The following is a 22238-nucleotide window of genomic DNA, read 5'->3' as shown; positions in this document are numbered from 1 at the left end:
CAAAGAGTTCTTTCTGCTATTTTTTTATGTCAAAATCATAACATGATCATTTAAAGTGGTTAGCTCTCACATAATGCCAAATCTGTATGGAATTTTTCATTGTATATACAAATTGAGGCTCATTCAGGAGTAAAGTCATGCAGTTATCCAACGGTAGTTTGCCCATTAGGGAGAGTGGAGTACTGACTCTTCTCGCACTCCCCCTCAGTCATCCTGCTTCAGCCTGCAAAGGAGGCAGAAGGCCTTTCTGAATGCTACGCTGCCTGCCCTTCTCTCTCTCTCTCTCTCTGTGTGTGTGTGTGTGTGTGTGTGTGTGTGTGTGTGTGTGTGTGTGTGTAAGTGTACATGAGTGTCTACTTCTGCCCCATGTTCCACCCCTAGTGGTTACTGTGCCTTCTTCACTATCAGTCACAATGTGCATCAGCATCGCTGAGAGCTAGTGGTGTATATGAACGGACTGCTAGACTTCCACCAGAAACCACTGAGTTCAAATGTTGATCGGAGACTATGAAGCTCATTATATAACTATTGCCCCGATTTAACCTACTTTCTAGGCGTAATGCTATGATAAAAATTGGGGTGGGCACACTTTGAAGGAAGAGGAGAATGAAAGCATACCCATTACTGCATTTTTCTACATTGGACTTACCAGTGCTGTACTTATTGCTGTGCCAATCCATCCTTGTTCCTCCATCACTGACCTGCTCATACCCCATGCTTGAGGTGTCACGTTGTCTTACCAACCCTTCTTCTGTAGTTGTCTCAGTGAAAGAAGGAGACATTATGCATAGCCTGTTATTAGAGCCGAAAGGTATTAATGTTGGAGGAGTGATTCAGACATTGTTATGGGTTTGTAAAATCATACTTCAGAGGAATCCTATGCTTAAATGTTGAAGACCAATTACCGGAGAAAGAAAGCAAATTGAAGCTTCTGCTGTGACACCCAAATAAATGCTTTTGTTAATTAAGGATTGTTCTCTTCACTGTGCTCTATAACATGTATTTTTATCCTGAGTCCTTGGCACCATGAAGCCGCATTTACAGCCGCAAGTGATGGGGAGTAGGGACAGAGAAGTGAGTGTGTGTGTGTGAGAGAGGTCCAGTATGTATATTTGAACCTAAAAATCTGCTACCCCACACGATTTAACAGCTGTAGGTGTGTATTGTAGCCACACCCATCTCAATAGATCTGTCAGCTTTCCCGCTCTTGTTCAAGAGTGATATCATGTTTCCTGGGGTGAATGCTGGAAGGCAATGAGAACCCGCCCTGCTCTAGATACAACAGGCGGAGTCCAGGAAAGCAGTACTGACATTCCCTGAGCAGCAGAGGCATTATTCAATGCTGTTACAGCATACTTAACCTTGCTCCAAGTGGCAGGAAAGGAAGAGGGGAGGTCGGTTGTGGGTGTTGCCAAAGAGAAGGCACATATCTACTCCACCCTTGTTCCAAGGTGGGGACCAGCAGCTGAGCTTCTCTGCCAAAGATACTAAATGCGTCCCCTCCTTTTCCTTGTGTGATCCATGGATCCGGGCCAGCTCCCCAACCCTTCCCACCCTCCAAAAAATGCTGCTAAAGTGAATACAGGAAGGAACGTGTACTCGCTACATAGGTGTAAATCTCATTACACAAAGCGCCCTTAAATGAAGAGTTAAGGCACACAAGCAGGACAGCCAAAGAGATATAAGAGCAAAGAATGCAAAATTAATCAGTATCTGTCCTCAGTGCCCAGAGCAGTTATAGCTTTAATTCTGAGCTATGCTGTGAGGTATTATAGTTACTATTCAAACATGGCAGGCACAGTCAATCAAAAATATAAAATCATTGTATAACAGATACAAATTTTAACCAAAGTATCGGTGCAGTGTGTATGATGTTTCTATAATTGCCATTTTTTTGTAGCTCTGATGGTGTTATTTCTGAGATCTGCAACTGCTTATAATACTGTGTGAAATTCCTTGATATTGTTCCCAAAGCCCCAATGACTATGAGGACCCTGAAGTGTATTTTATCCACAAGTGAGATGGTTCAATTCTCAGGTCTCTGTACTTGTACCAGAACTCTGTTTTTCCAATTCTTTATTTTCAATTCTGGCATCCTCTGGAATTGCAATGTCAATGATCCAGACATTTCTTCATTCTATTACTACCATGTCTGGTGTGTTATGTTCAAGGTGTCTATCAGGAAATCCCACAAGATCTTGACTTCCTCATTTTCTGAAACCTTCTCCATGTGATGTTCCCATGGATTTTTGGAAGCTGGCAAATTATATTTTTTTGCATAATGACCAGTGCAACAGCAGCAAAAACAACAAAGTTATTGTTGTTGTTGTTGGTTTTTGTTGTTGTTCAGTGACATTTCAAGTGTGAGGAACTGCTGGGATAGCTCCGTGGTTTAGGTATCTAGCTGCCGAGTCAGAGGTTCGAAGTTCCATTCCCCACTGTTCTGCCCTGACAGGAGCTAGACTCAATTATACATAGGATCCCAGCTCTTCATTTCTAAGGATGTTTTTGTTGTCAACTTGCATTCTAAAGTGTGACAAGAGAAGGAGTTGGGAAAACTGAGGACTAACAGATTGTTTATGGTGAGCTTTTATGGGTTACAATCTATTTCTTCAGATATGTGGATTAAAATATTTAGGTCACAGGTTTATATATCCATTGTATATGATTTTGAGGATAGAGACTGAGTGAAATAGATGGCAATGGACTTATTAACACAGGTAAATAACTTTTAAAGTGACAAGTAGTAGTAACACAGCTAATGAACTGTCTGCCTAAGGTACAATTGATAACATAAATATGCTGGCAATAAGGAGAGTAACATTTAACATAAAGCATCTGTTGGTCAATACAATAATTATGCTTTTGTTTATGAAATTCTGAGTTTCACTGTTTGGAAAGAACTGCTGAGGCCAAGATTTTGCTGAAGAAACATATTTTAGTAAATATGTAAATATCTTTACATATCAGAATATAAGCAAGCCAATTTATTAATCTATGGAAGACCAATTCTTTATTTAACACTCAAGTTGCACACTGGAAATTGTAAGTGTAACTCATGTCATAATCATCCTATCCAGAAGACAGAGTGTCATAGTCATCCTGCGTAGAAGAGGATAGCATGTAGCATATTAGAAGATAAAGTAAATGAGTCGATGAGTTTGCTTACTCTGGATGTACAACTTCAAGGGCCCTAGTCTAGCTCCACATGTTTTTTAATCTTTAAAGAACTTGGGCTGGGCATCCCTTCAAATGGAGGAAAACATAAAAAGGAGGCTTGTCGTTTGGCAGCCTTTCAGATGGATTAATTAATGTATTCATCATATGGAAGTGTCTCAGTGTGGCAGTGTGGCTGTCCCCATCCCACTCATAATCAAAGCATATACGTACTGTATGTTATGCACATTCAGGCTGCTCCTAATCAGTAAAGATCTATAATTCAAATACAATGTAGGGCGCAATCAGATGGCTTCCAAAAGTGTATGCCTGATCACACTGGTAAGGCTCATTATTCAGGGAGTGCTCTCTCTTAAAGGGACCCTTCCATCTGCCAGGGAATTGCTCCAGCTCAGACTCAAAAAGTAGAAGGTTTGGATTGGGTTGCAGCTAATTTTCCTGTGCATCGTGTAATTGCTGGGAAATAGATCACACCGCACCACTTCAGAAGTGGCCCACATTGCTATCTATTTCTCCATGTAATCACACCCTAATTAGTCTCACAGGCAAAGCTGCATCAAGTGAAGGGCTTTTTCATGTCTGTTGTTACGTCCAACAAATCAGGAAATTGGGGTGGATAGGAATAAAGCAGTCAGAGTGCTGCCCTTTTGTCCAGGCCAAGCTTCAGTGTTTTCCAATTAGTTCACAAGGGTCTTTGCTGAACAAGAGTCAACAGAGTGTCCCATTCTGGCCCACCTTACCATTAGGTAGAGGAAGGCAGCTGCCTCAAAGAACACTTTATAGTCACTTTTCAGTAGCAAAATGTTTGTTCTTTAATTTATAAATATATGTGGGAGAGTGCCTTATGGTGGTGGTGGTCTGAATTGTTGTTTTCATTTTAAAATGGTGAAAGAGAGATGTTTGTGAGAATTTCTCTCAGGTGTCGAAACAGCCTTCACTTTTGTGAGGAGGCACAAGTGCCATTTTGTGCCCTGTTTCAGGCCACAAAATGCCTTGGTCTAGTCCTGTGGAACATTCATAAAGTCACAGGAAAAAAAATCAGGCAGAAGGAAGGGTGAGGCCAGAATTGATCAATCTCATGCAGACCTGGAAGCAACGCACTTTTTTTAAGGATAAAGACGTTACTGTCAAGAAGGGAAAGAGGGGAACCAGTCAGTGGCCAGTCATCAAACAGGAATACAGGCCAAGGAGATGGGAGATGTAGATGCCACTCGTGCCAAATAATTGTACAGGCCTTGGAAAATAATAACCATATAACCAATGTTTCAGATCCTGAGAAGTAAATGAGTTCCTTTTAAGACACAGTGTTCCAGGCTCTGGTGATGCCTTACCCTCATACGATTCACACATAAAGGGAGCTACTCCAGTAAATGTTTAATGGAAATATTTGCCCGTATATCTGAAAGTTATGGTAGTTGTCATTGCTTGATCTGGGGCTGCAGTGCTGGTGCCATGTTGAACATACAGCTGTCTGTGCTCTATGTGTTAGTGTGGACTACTGTATATCCTTCAGCCCAAGCCCACTGTTACAGTAACGTTGACATCACCTGTCCGTCACTGCTGAAGCTGTATGTCATCTGCCAATAGCATGACGGGAGGTGGGACATAAGGGGTGGAGCTAGTGTATATAAGGGGAGTGAATGGTGTGAGTGCTTTCAGATAGGGATTAGAGATAGGGACGAGATAGGGTTATGCCAGGGAGATAGGGCTTGAAGATATTGTGAAGTAAGAACTGTGCTATCTAGTGAGGGTCTGTGAGAGAGTGTGTGTGAGTGTTACTTTATTACAGTGATTGCCTTATTAATTTTCTTCAAGTGATTTACCATTCCTTTTGTTGTACTCAATAAACATAAGTTCTTTTATTTAGAAATCATACATTGGCCTGAAGTATTATTTGAGGGAATGTTTGGTGGCAGCGTGAATTAAGTGTGAGTGAGTGTGACGTAATAGCCCCTTTGTGATGCATGAGGAGGCTGTTACACCCATCACCTGGCTCTGGTCATATTCTTTTCCCTTTAACAGCTACCTCATGAACAGAAATCAAGCCAGGGTAGTTTTCCCACCACATCTCTATGTAAAAAAAAAAGTTTAGTTCTAGTTTACCTGGTTCTGATTAGGAGAACTGGGCCTCCCCACCCCAAACTTAAGCAACCCTGTTTAGATCACACCACACTGCATAAAGAAGGCCAGTGTAGACGTGCCCTCAGTCACAAAGCTTGTGGCTTGGGCCTGTCAGTACTTCTCAGACAAACCTACCTTCCAGGGTTATATTTATAAAACAGTGCAGAGAGGGGAACCATTTAAAGAAATGACAACCTTTTGCTATGATGGGAAAGCTACCCACTTATACACAGATCCAGATTTTAGGCAGGTAAATGCTCAGAAAATTAAGAGCATTGCAGAAATCAGGATAAAAAATAAGGTGCCATTTCTTTTAGCAGTGCAGACTCGTTATTTTATATATAATTTGAAATTTTCGTAACTTAATCTTCTTTGTGATATTTGATTTTTCACATGCACAATGCATATGCATGTGTGCACACACCCCAATCCAACATGCCCCTGCTTCCTAAACCCCCACAGTATTATCTGTGATTTTGTTTCACTGCAATGCTATATTGGGAAGCAAACCTTGAAAATTTACAGCTGTCCAGAGGCACCTTTGTCTTGTCTGGATTAAATTTCAGTTTATCCACCCTCATCCAGTCCATTACTGACTCCAGACACTGATCTAGAATTGAAGCCGCTTCTTTTGATTTAGATGGAAAGGAGAGAGAGAGCTGGCTGTTGTCTACATACTGATGATTAGACATGGGCTTTTTGTATTTGTATCCCTGGTTGTCGTGCCAATCACAGAAGGAGCCCAACTGGCTCTTCACCTCCTCCCTGCATAGCTGACCACTTTCGCGCAGAGGTGAGATGCGAAGTCTCCCCACTCAGTGTGGTGAACAGTGAGTGAACCGGCTGGTTCTGGGAGGAGGGAATGGGCCTCTGTGGTACCTGTGGTGCCATGAATAGCCCATGTCTACTGATGACACAGAACCTCAAAACTCCATACAACTTCTCTCAGTGGTTTCATATAGATGTTAAACAGCATAAGGACAAAACAGAACCCTGAGAGGGACCACAAATGCCCAGGGTGTTGAACAGAAGTCACCCAGCACTACCCTCAGAGTATTCCTCTCCAGGAAGGACCGGAGCCACTGTGAAACAGCACCTCCAGGTTCCATCCCAGAGAGATATCCAGAAGGATACTTTATTTTTATTTTTATTATTTTATTTATTCAATTTATACCCCACCCATCTAGACCGAAGTCTACTCTGGACGGCTAACAATAATATATAAAAGTAAAAACAATATAATAAAATTAAGACAACAATATTAATACAATTCAAGATGCCCAAAGTAATTAGGTGATGACAGGAGGGAAAACCTGACTAAAGAGCCAAGTTTTAAGTTTGGTCTTAAAAACACCCAGCGAGGGAGCCAGACAGATCTCTGGGGGCAGACTGTTCCAGAGTCGAGGGGCCACCGCCGAGAAGGCCTGGTTTCTTGTTCTTTCTCTGTAGACCTCTCTTGGCATTAGGCCCCTCAACTGCCCGTCTTGGCTAGAACGATTGATCCGGGTAGATCTAGGTGGGAGGAGGCATTCCCACCAAGATCTACCTGAGGTCCTAAACCATTTAGGGCTTTATGTGTCATCCTTAACACTTTGAAATCAATGTGGAAATGAATGGGCAACCAATGCAGGGCAGCCAGAGTGGGGGAAATATACTGATATTTTCTCACCCCAGTAAGAAGTCTGGCTGCCGCATTCTGCACAGCTTGGAGCTTCCACATCAATCTCAAAGGTAGCCCCACATATAGCGCATTGGAGTAGTCTACTCTTGACATTACAAGTGCAGGGACCAGAGTGGTGAGCACGCCAACATCAAGATAGGGACACAGCTTGGCAATCCGCCAGAGATGGAAATAGGCGGAGCGGACAACTGATGCTATTCCTCACTCTTTGCGGTGAGAGTCACTCCCCCAAAAGAGAGGGAGTTTCCCAAACCACCGATGGTGGGGCCACCCACCCTCAGGACCTCCGTCTTGTCTGGGTTCAGCCTCAGTCCATTCTCCTGCATCCATTGCAGTACGGCCTCCAGGCAGCGCTGAAGGGACGGAACAGCATCCATTGTTGTTGGGGAAAAGGAGATGTAGAGCTGGGTGTTATCAGTGTACTGATGACACGAAGCCCCACACTCCCTGATGACCCCACTCAGCAGCTTCATATAGATATTAGACAGCATTGGGGAGATAATCGAGCCCTGTGGAACCCTATAATTGAGACTCCATGGGGCCGATACACTCTCCCCAAGTTGTACTCTCTGAGGACAGTTCTCCAAGAAGGATCGAAGCCAGGCAAGCACCAGACTACAGATTCCCAACTTGGAGAGCCTCCCCAGGAGGATACTGTGGCCAATGGTACCAAAGGCAGCTGAGATATCGAGGAGGATCAACAGAGACATTTTGCCTCTGTCGGTCTCTCTCAACAGGTCATCAAACAGGGCAACCAATGCCATGGTCAATGTTATTGAAGGCGACAGGGAGGTCCAGCAAAAACCACAGGGACACACTCCCCTTGTCCAGTTCCCAATGCAGGCCATCCACCAAGTTGACCAAAGCATTCTCCACCCCATAACCAGGCCTGAAGCGAGACTGAAATGGATTTAGATAATCTATTTCAGTCAGGAACCCCTGGAACTGAGAAGCCACACCTTGCCCAAGAATGAAACCTTTGAGTTTCAGTCCAAGAACATCTGAGAACCTAACATTGGTCTAGTCTAAGCTTGCAAAGGGAGATCCTCAAACTATGGGAGTGTGTAGTGTGAACTTGTTCACTTCCAGTTCTGAAACATTTCTCAACAGTATCAAAAACTAGTAGCAAATATAGACGTATTGTCATGACTGTAGAATACATTACTTCATTAAGAATGTTAGGTCCATTAATATGGTATTTCTTTCAGCAAAGATTTCTCTAGAAAGCATTTACATTAATGGGTAGAGTGTTCTCAGAATACCTTTAATCCATTAGGTAATGCAAAGTTATCTAGGTGGGCATATTAAGATGTGGGTTTGCAACATATTCGTTGGGAGTAGCCAGTAGAAATGTCTTTGAATGTGTTTCATGTGCCCTTACTTCCACAAAGTAGAAAAATGCTGGCAGGAAAAGGCACCTCCTCCCTTGGATGAGAGCCCAAGTGCATATGTTAAAAAGCTCCAGTAAGTACTTGCCAGTCTCTGAATCTTCTAAGCACACTAGTTTTTTTGCTCATAACTTTGATAACCCAGGAAAACCTTTGCAACAACATATAATATGGCAGTGGCAGGCCGGCTCTTAATGGATATGACGGAGTCCTATATATCTCAATATGTTTTTGGACTCCAGTTTCCATCACTTCAGAAAGCATTAAAAGAAGGGATGATAGGAGCTGCAGTGCAACAATATAGTAAGGCCACAGGTTCCCCAGATATACAGAGCCCAGTTGAATTTAAAAGGAAAAACAAACTTACAGGGAAATAAAACACCAATTGATCAGAAGCCAGTAACTGTGTGCAGTTGTGTAAGGGCAATCCTATCTGTTCTGCAACCTGCCCATCATGCACTTGGTCATCGTCTGGTTGACCAATTAACTGCAAACCCAGTTGTACATCTGGTCATGAGATGGGTCCCAAGCAAAAGGGGGGTGGAAATGATCGCCCTTGGTTTTCCTCAGCAGGACATTTGGCTATTGTGGGGTGCATGCAAAAGTCATATCTGAGCAATGGAGCTGCTCTGGAAGCATACTCCCTCTTGTCAGGTGAAGCAAAATGAGGTTGTTCCAGAGTTAAGCTCACTGGAAAACAGTTCTGTGAGTTTGCAGAAGGAGATGTCTGTGTACAGTTCTGACTGGCTAGTATCCGTGATGTACCATTTTTGGTTTAGAAGCTTTACTAGAATAGATGTTCTTTTAAACCACCATCACCATCTGGATGAAGCACTTACACATTTTTAAACTCTTGTTTTAAAAGAAGACAAATACATTGCCATTTGGAGAAGGTTATACTGATAACCAGCATCAGCTCTGAAGTTAGTAGGTACTCCTGTTTTTTCCATAGTGATCATGGGAGTGTTGGAAGGAAAGTAAGAGGTAAATGTGGTGACCGCTTCAGTAACCTCATTTCCTATTAGCTGAGGAAACTAAACAACAACAGAAATAGAGAATTATCTTTACTCTTTTAAAGGCTGTCAACTCAAGCTTATTTCTGTGCTGGACCACTTTCACAAAAGATAAAGTCGTGCCCCCAGGTCCTAGAGTTTAGCCCCAAAATCTCAAGGAATGGGATATCGCTGACCTGGCAACATTAGTGTCATCATCACAGTCTGCTTTTGAAAAGACCGAGAAAGAAGAGGCCCTCTTAGATGACCTCATAAATAAAAAGGGAAAGTTTGCATAGAGAACTTGTTGTAGTAGTATTTCAATATAGAGTGAACTACAGAACATCACATACAATTCTGAATATATTTGTTATGCAAGCACTTCCATTCATTAATGTAACAATTCAGAGTAGCCCTAAAGGTACAGTGAGAAGTTAGAAATTTCTTCATAAGCCAACAATTCAGGACCACAGAGGAAAATAGCAAATTTAACTTTTCCCTATTCCTCTTTCCTGATCTTCAAATGTTTCCAGTATATTTCTACTGGCATGGGAGAAAGGCCCCTTTTGCAAGAACACCAGAATCCTAATGGATCCAGCCAGTGGCTTGTTTAGCCCAGCACACTGTTCTAATAGTGAGCAGATGGGTATTCTGTTTCTGACACTGAAGAAAAAACAGAGCCTTGGTGATGAATAGTCAACTTAGCCTCCACATATTTGTTTAATCCTTTTGAAAGCTGCCCAGTTCTCTCCCACTCCCTAACCCCATTCTTGTTATCTGCAGATTTGGAATACACATTTTGCTAAGATATACAGTTTCACCTTAGTGGCAGGGAAAAGATCCAAAGGATCCGCATAAACAAATAGATTGAAACACTTCTTTTTTTTCCTCGTAGGTAACGTAGAAGCGGCCTTTGACTTGATCCTGATCAATTCACTCCCAGCCGTGGCTGATTTGGAGACATCCCTGATCTGCATCACATCTCGATGGTGTTCCCTGGACTCTATCAAAATTGCCCGAGACTATGATGCCCTGATGAACCAGCATCAATATCCCCTGGCAGTAGTTGAAGATGAGACGAGAGGGATCGCCAAGAAGGTAGTATGGCAAAGAGAAAAGTCTGGTGAAAGTATTGGTGCGTACTACTGTGAAGGCAAATTCAGAGATAAAGTGAAGAGGATACATACAATGAAGATGCAGCAAACAGGTATGTCCATGCGCCTAGAAGCAAAGGGGCACTGAGGATCCAGCAGAGGATGCATACTTACAATTAAGCAGTTTCAAAAGGGCAAATATGAATTCTGGTAGGCTGAAATTAAATCAGGGCGCTCCTCTTAGAGAAAGTTATCAATGGCTGCTAGTTATAATGGTAAGGTATTGCCTCCAGAATCATAGGAAGTAGATCTCTGGGTACCATATAGTCTAGACGTCAACTGATATGGTGCTGTTTCATTCATATACTGCCTGTGAGCTTTCTGTAGACAACTGGCTGCCCACTTGTATAACACTGGACTTAGGTAGGTCTTTTTGAGGGTTGCTTTGCATCTGTTTTTATAAAGTACAGTGCTCTCTTTGAGGGCTTACCAGAGGTCAGTCCTCTTTTGTGGGTCTGGCTTGTCCAAGTCTGATTAAAAGGTAAAGAACCATAAGGAGGGAGACTGGGGACCTTGAAGTTGCCCATCTGCAGTTAGCAGCTGGACAGCAAGCAGGCTGTGCAGGCATAGACATCCCCAGGCTGTAGTCTTCCCCTCTTGGATGAGATGTGCTCTCATTATGAACATTGTTTCTGGCTTGGATTTGTACTTATAAATTAACACAATATCTTGCAATTTTATGCAAACCAGTATCTTCTAATGTATAATTGGCCACACAAGTCTTTTGTGTGATCCAGCATGGGTGATCTTAGGTTTTCATGATCTCGTGTACAGTTTCGGGAGTCACACAGGCGGTCCATGCACAGAAGCAAGAAAAGAGACACTCCATCAGGTATGGAGGACCTTGGAGGCTGAACCTGGCCTGCCAGCCCCCCTGTTATGTGCAGGTGGAGAGATGAGGAGTAAATCATACTTCAAATAAGTTTATTTCCTTGAACTTCCTTTATTTGAGATGTCCAGACTTTGTGATATTTGCTTAGCCCAATCAAAATAGTGCTAGAAGAAAATGTAAGACTGAGAAAAATCAAATGATGGTCTAAGTAAAATCGTATGTCCTAGAGATCAGCTTAGGGTAGAGTGATCAAGTGAGAAAGAGGACAGGGCTACTGTACCATTCATAGTCATGTGGATGAATGCAAGCTATACCTGCTGAAATTATGACTCTGTACAATTGTTAAAAGTATAGCAATCCTGTTCTACTTTTTACCTGGTCACCCTACCCTCAGCTGATCTCTAAAACAGAAAGAGTACAGTATTTTTTTGTGTGTAAGACACCCCATGTATAAGACGCCCCCAACTTTTCTAACAAAAAGTTAAGAAATCTAAGTGGGGCTTAGCAAGTGAAGGGGGAAAGCAGGGATCAAAGTGCTGCAGGATCGCTTTGATTCCTGCTCTCCCCTTTCTTGCTAAGCCTGCTTAGCAAGTGGAGGGGGAAAGCAAGGATCAAAGCACTTTGATGATTCCTGCTTTCCTCTTCCACTTTCTTGCGAAGAAAGTGCTTTCCCCCCCTCCACTTTCTTCACAAGAAAGTGTTCCCCCCTCCACTTCCTTGCGAAGTGTTTCCTTTTTTGTTTACAAGTTTCTTGTAAAGAAAGTGGAGGGGAAAAGCAAAGATCAAAGTGCTTTGATCCCTTACGCCTCCTTACTTCCGTGTATAAGATGACCCTCGATTTTTAATCTAAAAATGTTAAACAAAAATATCATCTTATACACAGAAAAATACAGTAATCAAGAAAGAGAACTTGAATGAAAAATTATAGAACTTATGGGTTGAGACAATGGGAGATATTCCTCCTTTGCCTCATCACATTACATGCTGTCCCCTTCTTGTTGCCATTTATCATACACAGGCAAGGAGGAACCAAGAAGCTTTGGGTGACGGCCTTCTAGTAGCTTCAGAATGGGCCAAGCAACACAGCAATGAACACTGAGGTCCCAGTGACAGTGGGAATCAGTGCACTGACATTAGTTTTTGCTCCAAAAACGTATTAGAGCTTATTTTCAGGGGATGTTTTATTTTCTCCATGTACAACAGTCCACATTTATTCAAATACAGCCATGTCATCTTCTTCTGGTTGGTGCACAGTGGTGGACGGCGGGGTTTCACTTAACTGGGGCTTATTTTGGGGATAGGGCTTATATTACGAGCATCCTGAAAAATCATACTAGGGCTTATTTTCAGGTTAGGTTTTATTTTTGGGGAAACAGGGTATGTCTCAGACACATATATACATTCAAAGAAGATAGTGTCTGTGCGGCCCATGGTACAGTCCATAAAAGGAATAATTAATATATGCATATGTCATCCAGCCATTTCTGGTTTTAAGGAAGCCAGAAATGTAAGGAGCTTAAACCAGATGGACCTAATAGGAAAAATAAAGAATACCAATTGCATGGTATTCTTTAAAAGAGGAAAATCTTTTCCAAAAACATGCATTTCACATCTTTGTGGCATAGAATAGGGTTAGTGCAAGATGTTTTACTGCCTGAGATAAGGACATGATGTCACCTCCAGCATTGTATGTGTAGAAGCTGACTAGGCTAGCAGTTAACCCTTCCCTTGGCACTGGCAATGGATCACCCTTAAAGGCAACAGGCCATTTTAAGGGGCGCAGGAGAGGCTGTCTGATGTAAACAGCTGTGTTCCCCAAGGGGGAAGAACAGCTGAGGACTCAGGAGCAGTGACTGGTAGGCTACCACTCTTGTTCGGTAGCATCTGCTGCCTGAGGTAGTTGCCTCACTCTGCTTCATAGCAAAGGTGGTCCTGGCAGCGAGGATAATGTCAACTAAATACTGGGAAACTAAACAACTCCCTTAGCTGGGAAAAAAGTATATTGGATTCTAGGACCCAGTAGTTTGAAAAATACAGAGATACACTATTTCTATAAGCAACATGAAGAAGTTCTGTGCAGAATGAAGGTACCATTTGCAAGAGCAAGTGATACCTTTATTAGATCATATTTGTTTGCTTCATTTTATTAGACCATTTTTAGTAGTCTAATAAAGGTATAACCTGCTCTTGCATTTGTGTTGTTTTGTGGCACCAAACAACCTTTCTCTCATTTTTTTCTGTGCAAAAGTAGTAGGTTTGCAGTTGGAGTTTTAAAACTTACTGGAATGAGAGATAAAATAACCAGTTTCCCCCTCCTCAAGAATTATAAACTGACTAGATGCTTGCATCTGTGTTCTTTTCTATTTCTTGTGGATGACTGGACACAAACTGCATATTTTGTTTACAACAATAAAATGTTTAAAAGAACACCAATTAAACTCCTCCCTTTTCCAGGACAGACAAGGCTTTCCTTGTCATTTTTTCAAAAAAACAGATGAGCGATTGTGTGTCAAGTGGAATATCTGAGGCCAAAACAGGATCGCATAAGTATCTTGTCATTTCTGGAATTTTGTGGCACATCCATTTTTTTGCCGCTATAGATATCCATGTTATATGTCAAAGGTTACATTTTCAGAGATATTTGTATCTTCAAAGTTAAAGAGTATTCTTCAGAAGTAGTTTGAGCCATGTGTAAAGATCTTTGATTTAGCTCTGCCCACATTTAATTTCTGTTTTGTCTTGGCCAGATCTCTGCCTATACCAGGTGGTTTATACTGTTTGCAATTAATAGAAGCAGCCAAAGATTATACAGAGTTTCCCTTCACTGTTCTGCTGTGCACCCTCATTGCAGTTGATTAGGAAGGAAAGTGGGATCCTAGGTAGTGACCACAGCCTAGGTAGTGACCTTAGACGTACTGTAACTACTACACACACCTAGTTATTGGTAATCAGTTCCTTTTCCCAAATATAGCTCCATTGTACTAGGACTGCAACTTAAGCAGAGCTTGGAAAGTTACCTTTAAGATGAATGGCTATAATAGCATATTGAAGCCATCCATAAGTGAGCAGAGGGAGGATGATTTTCTATGAGCCTGAGCATCAGCCTATCACTGTGCAGTTATGGTGGATTTACTATGTCATTATAAGCCATTCTTTTAAAAACTAACTTTTCAAGTTCTGAATGCAACATCTTTACTCCTTGTGTGGAGTAACAGCACCTTTAAATTACTTTTATAGTTATGGCCATACATGGACTCCCTAAATTGTGGAGGTGCAACATCACGTGGTTCAAGTGCTGCCTTAAGGTGTGCATCATCCCACAGCTTCATGCTTAGTTGTGAGTTTTGGAGGGACTACCAGATGGATAAAAGGAATATATCAAGGGTAGAGGCCAATAGCATTTAGATGCTCCCCCCAAAAAAACAGCTAAAAGTATCTCTTTTAGTTACTTTTGAAAAACGTAAACAGTTTTATAAAATCTAACTATAATGGCAATTAACTGCTTTTGGGGTTCGAAACTATAACGATAGTTAATTAATTGACAAATCAACTTACTAAGTTCTGGGAGATGAGCCATGGCTGTATGACACGGTACATGTTTTTCAGGCAGAAATTCCCAGACAGAATCGCTGTTTAAAAAGTTTGTTTAGCTGAGTCCTCAACTTATACCTTGGAATATTAATGCCAGCCACAGTAGCAGAATAGACCACACTGGGATAAATGGACAAATAATCTGATATGAAGTGATATGAAGTGACAGATTGCCTATAGTGTAGGCTATCTGAAATATAGTTGTTTTGGGTTTTTCGGGCTCTTTGGCTGTGTTCTGAAGGTTGTTCTTCCTAACGTTTCGCCAGTCTCTGTGGCTGGCATCTTCAGAGGACAGTTGCTGTCCTCTGAAGATGCCAGCCACAGAGACTGGCGAAACATTAAGAAGAACAAACTTCAGAACACAGCCAAAGAGCCCGAAAAACCCAGAACAACCATTAGATCCTGGCCATGAAACCCTTCGCAAATATATCTGAAATATCTTTGACATTTAAGTCATCATGGCACCTAGCAAGTTGCTTTTGATACCTGGGGCAGGGTGTCTGTTTTGAGACAGGCTTCAAGATACGAGGGAAGGAGGTTTGGGAAACCAGCTCCAGTGGAACACCTATGGTGCCTATAGAAGTCCCTGTTTATACCCCGAGGAAATTTTGGATCCTGGTCTAAGATATTAATCAACATGTGATGCAAACATTCACTTCTGCAAAGCCCAGTTATTGTTCCTTTCTGAATAGTGCTTCCAGGCTATTTGTGAGCAAATGAATTCCTTAAATATAGGCCATGAGCTAAAAATACATTGGAACTGAGCCCACAAGAGAACGTGGATTCCTTTCCATTCTAACAATACTGTGAACTGAGGAGGAGTTAATGGATAAACTAAACAACTTGTGAAAAAGGAGGTGGGCTGTGGAGTAGATGGTTGGAAAACCCAGGAAGGCAAAAAAGAGATGCAGGATTGCATGTAGTAAACGTAAAATAATTTAGTACATAAATTTATTTATAAATTATAAGTCATTTTTATTTTTATTAATAAATTATTTTGTAATAAATTATTACATAAATAATGTAAATTTTACTATTTTAAAAACAAGATTGATTTTGAACAGTTCCAGTGATCATACAGGATTTTGACTAGTTTATAAAATTACCTCCAAGGTGATGCCTTCCACATAGTCCAATGTTGCTACTTCCCATTTTGTTCTTGTTTTATGTGAGGTTTCACAATAAATTTAAATAATGGTTGAGCTTATAGGTATTTCAAATTTTTGACAACACATCTGTATTTTGTCTTCCATGATATGTGTCTACTTCTGCTCAGAAGTATTCATAAAGAAGTACTGTCTACTACTGGTAATCCATCTCTCTCTCTCTCTCTCTCTCTCTCTTTCCTTTTTCCTTGTTAGCTTCATTTCTTCCAGTGGCCTTAACTATTACAGCAAACAAGGGAGAAGATGTCAGCATTCCCTTTGTCAGAAAGGTCGTTAAGGAGGAAGACGCAGTCATCTACAAAAATGGTACCTATCCTTCCTTCTCTCCTCTCTGGTTAATAGCCGCCTAGAGTGTTCGCATTGAACAGATAGGCGGGGTATAAATGGAATGAATGAATGAATGAATGAATGAATGAATGAATGAATGAATGAATGAATGAATGAATAAATAAATAAATAAATAAATAAATAAATAAATAAATAAATAAATAAATAAATAAATAAATAAATAAACAAACAAACAATGCCTTCAGCACGTGTTCTGTGCTGTGAAAAGACAGGTGTGGGCCCTTAACTGTTTGGTAGACCATCTGTCACTAACCTATTGCCAAGTATATATCAGTATTGGACCTCTGCAATAGTAAATTGCACTAGAGTAGGCCCAATGAATCTGTGCGGATTTAGTGATTCAAATCCTCCATACATTCCATTGATTCAGATAGGCCTACTCTAGTTACTTATTCTACTGAAGTAAATCAGAATTATAGTAGGCCCATCTGAATCAATGGAAATTCTAGAGGGTTTGACTCACCAAATCCCCACTGATTCAATGGGCCTATTCTAGTGTGGCTTACTATGCTAAGCAATAGGATTTCAGCCAATGTGTACACCTGAAAAGGTTATGTTGATAAAAGTATTGTGTTGAAGGCAATGAAGTGCTTTGGTGTCCTTCCTTCAAAACAAAAACTTATTTCCCTCTTCTTTAATCTGGAATCCTTAAAAACTCACTGTATCAAAACTCATGGAAATGGTTTTGGAGTGCTTCAGATGTACTACTAGGACTAAAGCTACCCTAAAACCTCCCAACAAATTAGTAGCTGCCACTGCTATGGAAGGACTGTAATATATCTTGTACAGAGGGAAATGAACGGGGTGTGATTGAGTCGCCAATTTACCAGTCCAGTTCCTGGTCTCCACTTATCCCACTGCCCTAAGGGATAATAAATAAATTGGTTAGCAATGTAATTTGATAAGCTCTTCTCTCCACTACAGGTACTTTCATATATTCTGTCCTCAGGCATGAAGTTCCAGAATTGCTGAAAGTGCCTCTTTCTGGGGTCAGCCTTCAAGATGCAGGGGTTTACTCTGCCAGATACATAGGAGGAAGCCATTTCACTGCAGCCTACACAAGGCTCATTGTACGAAGTAAGAGTTGACCTTTTTCTTAAGTTCAAAGTAGAAGAAAGGATCCTTGGACCCGTCGGCATCCTTGTGCCCTTCTGACATTTACTCCAGAGAGTGTCATAACTTCCCTATGGTTGTGCTGAAAACAGAATGACTTACTAGCTGAAACCCAGTAGTAAGTTTCAACTAGAGTAGGCCCACTGAAACAGTGTGTATTTGGTGAGTCAGCACCTATCCACTTTCCCCTGAGTCAATTGGCCTACTCTACTTGTGACTTACTACTGGATTTCACCTACTGTGCCACCTCCTCCTCCCTTCCTATGGCAAACTGAAATGTTCATACAGTACTTCTAAAAAAGCATAGATGAATAGGCCACTTTTATTTTGAAGAAAAACAAAAACAGGCCAAGAGTCTAGATCTAGAACTTGCTGCTGATCCAAATCAGGAGCTTATACTAGGTTTGCCTTTGAAAATTCTCCTATATTGGGCTGCCCAGGCTTTGAGATTTTAGGGGATTTTAGGGGAAAGCAGGGGTGGCTCCTGGTCTGAGGGGGAGGGTTAGCCTCATCCCAAGCATTTGAGGCTGGCTCCCTTCACGTGGGCCATAGGCTGCCTATGATGGAAAGTCCTTCTGTCTGTGTCACCAGCCTCAGATCATATTTGGTAGGGATATCAGAGAGTGTTTTCTTGGCGGCTGCTTCAGTCCTATAAAACTCCTTATTGAGTAAAGCTTGGCTGATAACCTCCAATTGTTCTTTCTCTGACAAGAAACTACCTTTTTATTCAGCTCCAAACTGTATGTTACTAATAGAACATCCTTTGAAGTGGGAAATCTTTTCCAGAGACTTGGGGTGTGATCAGATGGCGTCTCATTGCACCAGAAAGGGTCCTTGCTGGGAGCAATCATGCCAGCCCAGCCCCCCAAAATGGTAGCCCTACTGCTGGACCAAAAAGGTCCAGCTTGCACATGGATCAAGGTCAAGCTGGAATGCTATTCTCCCTGTGTTGTGTGACCACCAGGAAATAGCTCGCACTGGACTGTACCACAAGTGGTCTAAACTGTGGGCCATATGCTCCTGTGATCCCAGCCTTGGTTCAGCTTTGTGGCTGAGCATTCATACATGCACAACCAAGCCCATGCTTTCCTCCCGGGGATGTATCACTGAAACTATGCTAGCAAATTTGCAGAATATGGGAGGCTTAAAAAGCTTATGTTGTAATAATCAGGCATTCCCAGGACTTAAGGAATCCTCTCTTCTAATACTGTATTATCTGAGTCCCATAGTTTTGAATAAAGGCAGAGTCCAGATCAAATAATATCCTCCCAGCTGTTTTTTCCTCTCGAATGTGCTATTTACTGAAAAGAATGTTTTCCTAGAAGGGCAAAGGAACTAGGGAGCATCATGCAGGTGAGCATAAGAAAAGGCCTGTTGTAGCTGACCAAAGGCCTCTCTAGTCTAGCAGGCTCTGCTTAAAACAGCTAACCAGATGTCTCTGGGAAGTTTACAGGCAAGACATTAATACAGTTGCTCCTTGTTGCTTCCTAATGTTCCCCAATAATATATTTAAAGGCATACTAGCATTGTTACTTGAGTGGCAGAGGCACCAGGACTGCTGCAGCCCCCAGCCCAGGACAAGTGCATGATTTGATTTGGGACCCTGTAATGTTCTCCGGTAGTGGGCAAAGTGACTCAGCCTGTCCGTGAAGGAACCACTGTTACAGTACTGATGCTGCTGCTACATCTTCTGTAACTGGGGGATGGCAGGAAGGGCAAACATAAGGCCACAATGCATCTTCATCGTGATGAACCAATTTTCTCCCCAAATGGGATGTCGTCAGAGATACATGACTCAATGAACAGACTTGCAAATTAACTCTGTGTTTACCTTCCATTCACCAATCACTAAACAATGCATACTAAATAGAAGATAAGCTAGTGAGCAAAACCACATGAGCTGACAAACAGATAGTTTCCATCATTTGAAGGAGTGGTTCCTCAATATGATGGAGGGACATATATTCTTCCTCTCTTTCTGACCTAAGATATATATATCTATCTCCTAGGTCAAAAAGAGAGGAAGAAAACTGACTGAGCTCTGGCTTCTCCTTTCTGAGAGATCTGGGGGTGTGGGTGAGTGTGTCCGTCTTCTCTCGGGGCAGAAGAACTGACCTGGCAGGTGGAATCCAGCTGGCAGGCCCATCTTTTGCTTGTGACATATGGATTTTCTTTCAGAAATATATTTTTATGGCACTCCTAGTGTTTTTGAAAAACACTCTTGGAAGCTTTGATAGGCCACACATTTAAAACCCATGTGTATTTGATTCAGAATATCTTTATTGTTTAAGCTCACAATTTCTTACTCTACTTTTGCTTGAAGGGTGTGAAGCTGGCAAATGGGGACCTGAGTGTAATTCTCCTTGTCCGGCGTGCAAGAACAATGGGGCCTGCCACGAAGATAGTGGGGAATGCATTTGCCCACCAGGTTTTATGGGGAAAACATGTGAGAAGGGTAAGAAGAAACTTTTTCATATATTTATGAGCCTGCATGCCTCCACATGACACGCTTCATCACCTGCCAGATATCAGGGACCTGGAGTCCCCAGGCAGAAATGTTGGGCTCCCTCCCTCTGAGGAAAAGCAAATCATTTTCTGTTTAGAGGAGAGTTCAAAGACCATGTTTCCTGAAAACAAGTCTTCGGTGACACGTACATGTGTTTTTAAGAATTTGTGGATATTGAGTCCTTTTATAAAATATTCAGTTCCCAGTGCAACTTTATGAACCTCTCACGTGACATTTTTTATATATCTTACAGTGTTCATACATTATTCAATGTAAATATTCAAGCCTTCAATTTATTTTATTTCTTGTTTTGGTCTCACTGGCAAGCTTCATAGCAACCCATAAAAAGTATGCAAATTTTGCCCAAATGTCTTCTGCCCACAAAACAAGGTTATGTTATAACAGGTTTTGTTGAAGACAGCCAGTTTCAAATGGGTTTTATTCTTCCATTGCTTCAAAGTTGGACACATTTAGAATTGGGGGTGGGGGGGTTTCTAACAAGTTATGAGGATTTTCACAGCTACAGTATGAATATTCAGATTGGAAGTACTGTAGAGCATGGTTCTTCAGCTTGATGGTTATTTCCTCTTTTTTGTAGCTTGCGCAGAGAATACATTCGGGAGGGCTTGCCAAGAGCAGTGTAAGGAAAAATCAGGCTGTAAATCTTTTGTGTTTTGCCTGCCTGACCCATATGGCTGTTCATGTGCTTCAGGATGGAAGGGACTCCAGTGTGATGAAGGTAAGGTCATAAATCCGAATAAAACATGCTATGTAGGAGGAGATGGGTGAGTTGGTGGGTGGGGAAAGCTGCTGAGAACCCTAAGGTAGGCTTTCCTTTCCACAGAAGAAGAACAACACCTGTAAAGAGACTGCAACTTTCATAACCCCTGACCTGATTTTACATTATGGAAGCAAAAGCTGCCTAGAAAGAGGATTCTAGGGAGAGTTTATCCAGAATATCTAGACATTTGGCAGTTTAGCCATGAGCATGATTAAAGGCCGTCATGGTTCATTGCATGACATCTGTTTGTCTCTGTGAGAGTTGGAACCAGACAAAGGTCAAGCCAATGTGAAGCGAAAGAATTGGGAATTACATAGAAAAGGGAACTTGGAGAAGAAGATTTAGAAATCACTAGATGTAACAGTTTACATAGGGTTCCTCCACATGGAGCTTCTGTTCCCCTCTGTCTGCAAAGGGTGCTGATTGGAAGTTTTCAGTGATAGTGTTAGAGTAACACACACACACACACACACACACACACACACACACACACACACACACACACACACACACACACACACACACACACACACACACACACGATCATTTTCAAACTGTTTCAAGTTTTGGATCTATTTTTGAACCATTTCTTTAAAAGATGCTGCTTTCTTAAAGCAGAGAGAAGTGGAATTTTAGATTATATGCGGCCAGAAACTCCAGTAAGATCCACACTCATTTAGCACTAAGCTGCACAAAGCATGGCAGGGTGGGGGTGGGGGACAACTGCTAAAGCAATCTACGTATAACATAATGGAGAGGGATGGGAAACCAGGAGCCTTGTGATGGAGACATTAAACTGCAGTCCTGCAGTCAAGACTCTGTTCTTGACCTGAGTTCGATCCCAATGGGCTCAGGTAGCCAGCTTGATATTGACTCAGCCTTCTATACTTCCAAGATTAGTAAATTAAATGCCCAGCTTGTGGAGGGTGGGAGGTAGCAATGCGTACTGTATATTGTAAATTGCTCAGAGAGTGCCTGAAGCAGTATGATGCATTATATAAGCAGCACACTTTGCTTTTGCTTAGCATTACTCTTCCAAACACAGAAGAACAAAATACAGGAAGGGACATGGTTTCCATGGAATAATTGGGAAGCTTGGGTTTATTTCAATTCTTTCCGGTAATGATCTACTGCACAGATAACATATTCGGAGAGAAGAGGGATAAAGCAATCCAACATTACTATGAACATTCTAGAGGTCAATAAACTTTCAGTAATGTCATTGCTGAATGCTACATTTTCTTGCCTGGAGCCCTGGCCCAATCTCTGCCCATTAGGCATCACAAATCACTCTTGCACTGCCCATACAAAAATGTATGAACAAGAACTGCAATTTTGAAAGGCTCTGTTGCACCAGAACCAGCAAACAGCTCTATACCCCTTAAGGA

At 41.7% G+C, this 22238-nt stretch overlaps 1 protein-coding gene across 3 annotated transcripts in view; it reads left to right on the top strand.

The window, feature by feature from the left end:
• Positions 1 to 22238, top strand: part of TEK (TEK receptor tyrosine kinase) — a 60734-nt gene that overhangs the window by 2590 nt on the left and 35906 nt on the right. For 2 of the 3 annotated variants that reach the window (XM_078384892.1, XM_020796186.3), the window contains exons 2-5: positions 10255 to 10566; positions 16298 to 16408; positions 19887 to 20018; positions 20668 to 20808. In XM_078384892.1, coding sequence (XP_078241018.1) covers positions 10255 to 10566; positions 16298 to 16408; positions 19887 to 20018; positions 20668 to 20808 — 696 coding nt within the window. Of the gene's footprint in view, positions 1 to 10254; positions 10567 to 16297; positions 16409 to 17374; positions 17528 to 19886; positions 20019 to 20667; positions 20809 to 22238 lie in introns of all 3 variants that reach the window. The other variant, XM_020796185.3, reaches the window with a different exon arrangement.

This window comes from Pogona vitticeps, chromosome 2 (genome assembly GCF_051106095.1).
Source record: "Pogona vitticeps strain Pit_001003342236 chromosome 2, PviZW2.1, whole genome shotgun sequence".
Taxonomy (NCBI): domain Eukaryota; kingdom Metazoa; phylum Chordata; class Lepidosauria; order Squamata; family Agamidae; genus Pogona; species Pogona vitticeps.
The sequence above is the reverse complement of the archived record's forward strand: the minus strand, read 5'-3'. Positions and strand labels throughout refer to the sequence as shown.